The 7,500-nt window shown below is 44.8% G+C and overlaps 1 protein-coding gene across 2 annotated transcripts in view; it reads right to left on the reverse strand.

Moving 5' to 3' along the window:
• Positions 1-1,818, reverse strand: part of LOC120033681 (cyclin-dependent kinase-like 5) — a 27,857-nt gene extending 26,039 nt beyond the window's left edge. For both annotated transcript variants that reach the window (XM_038980115.1, XM_038980114.1), the window contains exons 1-4: positions 1,640-1,818; positions 1,211-1,331; positions 975-1,034; positions 1-47 (exon numbers count right to left, since the gene is read on the reverse strand). The exon at positions 1-47 is cut by the window's left edge and continues 44 nt beyond it. In XM_038980115.1, coding sequence (XP_038836043.1) covers positions 1-47; positions 975-1,034; positions 1,211-1,331; positions 1,640-1,735 — 324 coding nt within the window. In that variant the 5' untranslated portion in view covers positions 1,736-1,818. The remainder of the gene's footprint in view (positions 48-974; positions 1,035-1,210; positions 1,332-1,639) is intronic.
• Between the last annotated feature and the right edge of the window lie 5,682 nt (positions 1,819-7,500).

Consider the following 7,500-nt stretch of genomic DNA (forward strand, 5'->3'; position numbering starts at 1 on the left):
CTCAGTGTAGTTGGCATCACTTCCCTCTGACAGGTTGCGGGCAAAGCCTACAGGAAACCAGGCCAGAGAGAGACAGAGGAAGTCATGGACAGATACTGACTCAAAGCCTACAGGAAACCAGGCCAGAGAGAGACAGAGGAAGTCATGGACAGATACTGACTCAAAGCTTACAGGAAACCAGGCCAGACAGAGGAAGTCATGGACAGATACTGACTCAAAGCCTACAGGAAACCAGGCCAGAGAGAGACAGAGGAAGTCATGGACAGATACTGACTCAAAGCTTACAGGAAACCAGGCCAGACAGAGGAAGTCATGGACAGATACTGACTCAAAGCCTACAGGAAACCAGGCCAGACAGAGGAAGTCATGGACAGATACTGACTCAAAGCCTACAGGAAACCAGGCCAGAGAGAGACAGAGGAAGTCATGGACAGATACTGACTCAAAGCCTACAGGAAACCAGGCCAGACAGAGGAAGTCATGGACAGATACTGACTCAAAGCCTACAGGAAACCAGGCCAGAAAGAGGAAGTCATGGACAGATACTGACTCAAAGCCTACAGGAAACCAGGCCAGAAAGAGGAAGTCATGGACAGATACTGACTCAAAGCCTACAGGAAACCAGGCCAGAAAGAGGAAGTCATGGACAGATACTGACTCAAAGCCTACAGGAAACCAGGCCAGAAAAAGGAAGTCATGGACAGATACTGACTCAAAGCCTAAAGGAAACCAGGCCAGAGAGAGACAGAGGAAGTCATGGACAGATACTGACTCAAAGCCTACAGGAAACCAGGCCAGACAGAGGAAGTCATGGACAGATACTGACTCAAAGCCTATAGGAAACCAGGCCAGAAAAAGGAAGTCATGGACAGATACTGACCATTGCTTACCAGGGAGACTGAGATCGTCATTCGTCAAATGTGTGAGTTAATGTGAGTTAATTACTATGCTAGAAGTGACATATTTCTACTTACCAAAATCACAGAGTTTGAGAACATCCTCAGAGCTGATGAGGAGGTTTTCAGGCTTGATGTCTGAGGAGAAACAGAGGAGACCAGTTTTCACACGCGGCAGCAGTCTGGTACTTGGCAAAACCAAAGGTCAGACCAAACCATCTCTGCTGGGAGGCCCTGCCTCTGACTCAACACGTCATCTTAGCATAACTAAAGGAAAAGGTGCCCTCATTTTAGTAAAGGTAAGAGTTCCTCACCTCTGTGTACGATCTCATTCTTATGGCACCAGTGGATAGCTTTGATCAGCTGGTAGATGTAGGCCCTGGCTTTGTCAGGTGGTGCTCCGTTAGGCAGTTCCTCCAGCAACTCCAGCATGTTCTGGAACACACAATCCACAGTACTACTGTCAATCACAGCTACAACTACACTACCCATAATGCTCTGTATAACATATAAGTTAGATACTATTGCAAAACAAGTTAGATACTATGGCAATATTCTAAAAGTGTAAAAGTGAAACTGTTGACGTAAACAGTAGCTAAGTATATTGCATGTATGATTATTTATCATCCAACCGTCAGCGGACCCCAGCAATCCCTAGAAAGTAGTAGACATTTCTACTGACTAGACTATTGTGGTTTATTAAAGGTTCTCATTAAAGGTTCATCCTCTAGGTATTCACTGACCCTCTCCACATATTCAAAGACCAGGTAGAGTTTCCCTCTCCTCCTGAAAGCCTCTTTGAGTTCCACGATGTTCTCCTGTTTCAGCGTGCGCAGCATCTTCAGCTCCCTCAGCGTGGTCTCTTTAACCTCCTCATTCTCCTCACTGTCTTTAAACTTCTTTATGGCCACCAGCTCATTGGTCTCCTGGAAAACAGCATGTCAGAGTGTCACGCTGAGGGATCCCGTCAGTGGAGGCTGTTGAGGGGAGGACGGCTCATAATAATGGCTGGAACGGAGCGAATGGAACGGTATCAAACACATCCATTGTATTTGTCACATGCGCCGAATACAACAGGTGTAGTAGACCTTACAGTGAAATGCTGAATACAACAGGTGTAGTAGACCTTACAGTGAAATGCTGAATACAACAGGTGTAGTAGACCTTACAGTGAAATGCTGAATACAACAGGTGTAGTAGACCTTACAGTGAAATGCTGAATACAACAGGTGTAGTAGACCTTACAGTGAAATGCTGAATACAACAGGTGTAGACCTTATAGTGAAATGCTGAATACAACAGGTGTAGTAGACCTCACAGTGAAATGCTGAATACAACAGGTGTAGTAGACCTTACAGTGGAATGCTGAATACAACAGGTGTAGTAGACCTTACAGTGAAATGCTGAATACAACAGGTGTAGTAGACCTCACAGTGAAATGCTGAATACAACAGGTGTAGGTAGACCTCACAGTGAAATGCTGAATACAACAGGTGTAGGTAGACCTCACAGTGAAATGCTGAATACAACAGGTGTAGTAGACCTCACAGTGAAACGCCGAATACAACAGGTGTAGGTAGACCTCACAGTGAAATGCCGAATACAACAGGTGTAGGTAGACCTCACAGTGAAATGCTGAATACAACAGGTGTAGTAGACCTCACAGTGAAATGCTGAATACAACAGGTGTAGGTAGACCTCACAGTGAAACGCCGAATACAACAGGTGTAGTAGACCTCACAGTGAAATGCTGAATACAACAGGTGTAGGTAGACCTCACAGTGAAATGCCGAATACAACAGGTGTAGTAGACCTCACAGTGAAACGCTGAATACAACAGGTGTAGGTAGACCTCACAGTGAAATGCTGAATACAACAGGTGTAGTAGACCTCACAGTGAAAGGCTGAATACAACAGGTGTAGGTAGACCTCACAGTGAAACGCCGAATACAACAGGTGTAGGTAGACCTCACAGTGAAACGCTGAATACAACAGGTGTAGGTAGACCTCACAGTGAAACGCCGAATACAACAGGTGTAGTAGACCTCACAGTGAAATGCTGAATACAGCAGGTGTAGGTAGACCTCACAGTGAAATGCCGAATACAACAGGTGTAGGTAGACCTCACAGTGAAACGCCGAATACAACAGGTGTAGTAGACCTCACAGTGAAATGCTGAATACAACAGGTGTAGTAGACCTTACAGTGAAATGCCGAATACAACAGGTGTAGTAGACCTCACAGTGAAACGCTGAATACAACAGGTGTAGGTAGACCTCACAGTGAAACGCCAAATACAACAGGTGTAGTAGACCTCACAGTGAAACGCTGAATACAACAGGTGTAGTAGACCTTACAGTGAAATGCCGAATACAACAGGTGTAGTAGACCTCACAGTGAAATGCTGAATACAACAGGTGTAGTAGACCTTACAGTGAAATGCTGAATACAACAGGTGTAGTAGACCTTACAGTGAAATGCTGAATACAACAGGTGTAGTAGACCTTACAGTGAAACGCTGAATACAACAGGTGTAGGTAGACCTCACAGTGAAACGCTGAATACAACAGGTGTAGTAGACCTCACAGTGAAATGCTGAATACAACAGGTGTAGGTAGACCTCACAGTGAAATGCTGAATACAACAGGTGTAGGTAGACCTCACAGTGAAATGCTGAATACAACAGGTGTAGTAGACCTCACAGTGAAACGCCGAATACAACAGGTGTAGGTAGACCTCACAGTGAAACGGCGAATACAACAGGTGTAGGTAGACCTCACAGTGAAATTCTGAATACAACAGGTGTAGGTAGACCTCACAGTGAAATGCCGAATACAACAGGTGTAGGTAGACCTCACAGTGAAATGCCGAATACAACAGGTGTAGTAGACCTCACAGTGAAACGCCGAATACAACAGGTGTAGGTAGACCTCACAGTGAAATGCCGAATACAACAGGTGTAGGTAGACCTCACAGTGAAATGCCGAATACAACAGGTGTAGGTAGACCTCACAGTGAAATGCTGAATACAACAGGTGTAGGTAGACCTCACAGTGAAATGCCGAATACAACAGGTGTAGGTAGACCTCACAGTGAAATGCTGAATACAACAGGTGTAGTAGACCTCACAGTGAAATGCTGAATACAACAGGTGTAGGTAGACCTCACAGTGAAACGCCGAATACAACAGGTGTAGTAGACCTCACAGTGAAATGCTGAATACAACAGGTGTAGGTAGACCTCACAGTGAAATGCCGAATACAACAGGTGTAGTAGACCTCACAGTGAAACGCTGAATACAACAGGTGTAGGTAGACCTCACAGTGAAATGCTGAATACAACAGGTGTAGTAGACCTCACAGTGAAAGGCTGAATACAACAGGTGTAGGTAGACCTCACAGTGAAACGCCGAATACAACAGGTGTAGGTAGACCTCACAGTGAAACGCTGAATACAACAGGTGTAGGTAGACCTCACAGTGAAACGCCGAATACAACAGGTGTAGTAGACCTCACAGTGAAATGCTGAATACAGCAGGTGTAGGTAGACCTCACAGTGAAATGCCGAATACAACAGGTGTAGGTAGACCTCACAGTGAAACGCCGAATACAACAGGTGTAGTAGACCTCACAGTGAAATGCTGAATACAACAGGTGTAGTAGACCTTACAGTGAAATGCCGAATACAACAGGTGTAGTAGACCTCACAGTGAAACGCTGAATACAACAGGTGTAGGTAGACCTCACAGTGAAACGCCAAATACAACAGGTGTAGTAGACCTCACAGTGAAACGCTGAATACAACAGGTGTAGTAGACCTTACAGTGAAATGCCGAATACAACAGGTGTAGTAGACCTCACAGTGAAATGCTGAATACAACAGGTGTAGTAGACCTTACAGTGAAATGCTGAATACAACAGGTGTAGTAGACCTTACAGTGAAATGCTGAATACAACAGGTGTAGTAGACCTTACAGTGAAACGCTGAATACAACAGGTGTAGGTAGACCTCACAGTGAAACGCTGAATACAACAGGTGTAGTAGACCTCACAGTGAAATGCTGAATACAGCAGGTGTAGTAGACCTCACAGTGAAACGCTGAATACAACAGGTGTAGTAGACCTCACAGTGAAACGCTGAATACAACAGGTGTAGTAGACCTCACAGTGAAACGCTGAATACAACAGGTGTAGTAGACCTTACAGTGAAACGCTGAATACAACAGGTGTAGGTAGACCTCACAGTGAAACGCTGAATACAACAGGTGTAGTAGACCTCACAGTGAAACGCTGAATACAACAGGTGTAGTAGACCTCACAGTGAAATGCTGAATACAACAGGTGTAGTAGACCTCACAGTGAAACGCTGAATACAACAGGTGTAGTAGACCTCACAGTGAAACGCTGAATACAACAGGTGTAGTAGACCTCACAGTGAAACGCTGAATACAACAGGTGTAGGTAGACCTCACAGTGAAACGCTGAATACAACAGGTGTAGTAGACCTCACAGTGAAACGCCGAATACAACAGGTGTAGTAGACCTCACAGTGAAATGCTGAATACAACAGGTGTAGTAGACCTTACAGTGAAATGCCGAATACAACAGGTGTAGTAGACCTCACAGTGAAACGCTGAATACAACAGGTGTAGGTAGACCTCACAGTGAAACGCCAAATACAACAGGTGTAGTAGACCTCACAGTGAAACGCTGAATACAACAGGTGTAGTAGACCTTACAGTGAAATGCCGAATACAACAGGTGTAGTAGACCTCACAGTGAAATGCTGAATACAACAGGTGTAGTAGACCTTACAGTGAAATGCTGAATACAACAGGTGTAGTAGACCTTACAGTGAAATGCTGAATACAACAGGTGTAGTAGACCTTACAGTGAAACGCTGAATACAACAGGTGTAGGTAGACCTCACAGTGAAACGCTGAATACAACAGGTGTAGTAGACCTCACAGTGAAATGCTGAATACAGCAGGTGTAGTAGACCTCACAGTGAAACGCTGAATACAACAGGTGTAGTAGACCTCACAGTGAAACGCTGAATACAACAGGTGTAGTAGACCTCACAGTGAAACGCTGAATACAACAGGTGTAGTAGACCTTACAGTGAAACGCTGAATACAACAGGTGTAGGTAGACCTCACAGTGAAACGCTGAATACAACAGGTGTAGTAGACCTCACAGTGAAACGCTGAATACAACAGGTGTAGTAGACCTCACAGTGAAATGCTGAATACAACAGGTGTAGTAGACCTCACAGTGAAACGCTGAATACAACAGGTGTAGTAGACCTCACAGTGAAACGCTGAATACAACAGGTGTAGTAGACCTCACAGTGAAACGCTGAATACAACAGGTGTAGGTAGACCTCACAGTGAAACGCTGAATACAACAGGTGTAGTAGACCTTACAGTGAAACGCTGAATACAACAGGTGTAGGTAGACCTCACAGTGAAATGCTGAATACAACAGGTGTAGTAGACCTCACAGTGAAACGCTGAATACAACAGGTATAGTAGACCTCACAGTGAAACGCTGAATACAACAGGTGTAGTAGACCTCACAGTGAAACGCTGAATACAACAGGTGTAGGTAGACCTCACAGTGAAACGCTGAATACAACAGGTGTAGGTAGACCTCACAGTGAAACGCTGAATACAACAGGTGTAGGTAGACCTCACAGTGAAACGCTGAATACAACAGGTGTAGGTAGACCTCACAGTGAAACGCTGAATACAACAGGTGTAGGTAGACCTCACAGTGAAACGCTGAATACAACAGGTGTAGGTAGACCTCACAGTGAAACGCTGAATACAACAGGTGTAGGTAGACCTCACAGTGAAATGCTGAATACAACAGGTGTAGGTAGACCTTACAGTGAAATGCTGAATACAACAGGTGTAGGTAGACCTCACAGTGAAACGCTGAATACAACAGGTGTAGGTAGACCTCACAGTGAAACGCTGAATACAACAGGTGTAGGTAGACCTCACAGTGAAACGCTGAATACAACAGGTGTAGGTAGACCTCACAGTGAAACGCTGAATACAACAGGTGTAGGTAGACCTCACAGTGAAATGCTGAATACAACAGGTGTAGGTAGACCTTACAGTGAAATGCTGAATACAACAGGTGTAGGTAGACCTCACAGTGAAACGCTGAATACAACAGGTGTAGGTAGACCTCACAGTGAAATGCTGAATACAACAGTTGTAGGTAGACCTCACAGTGAAACGCTGAATACAACAGGTGTAGGTAGACCTTACAGTGAAATGCTGAATACAACAGGTGTAGGTAGACCTCACAGTGAAACGCTGAATACAACAGGTGTAGTAGACCTCACAGTGAAACGCCGAATACAACAGGTGTAGTAGACCTCACAGTGAAACGCTGAATACAACAGGTGTAGGTAGACCTCACAGTGAAATGCTGAATACAACAGGTGTAGGTAGACCTCACAGTGAAATGCTGAATACAACAGGTGTAGGTAGACCTTACAGTGAAATGCTGAATACAACAGGTGTAGGTAGACCTCACAGTGAAACGCTGAATACAACAGGTGTAGGTAGACCTCACAGTGAAACGCTGAA

The sequence above is a fragment of the Salvelinus namaycush genome, chromosome 40, assembly GCF_016432855.1.
Source record: "Salvelinus namaycush isolate Seneca chromosome 40, SaNama_1.0, whole genome shotgun sequence".
Classification (NCBI taxonomy): domain Eukaryota; kingdom Metazoa; phylum Chordata; class Actinopteri; order Salmoniformes; family Salmonidae; genus Salvelinus; species Salvelinus namaycush.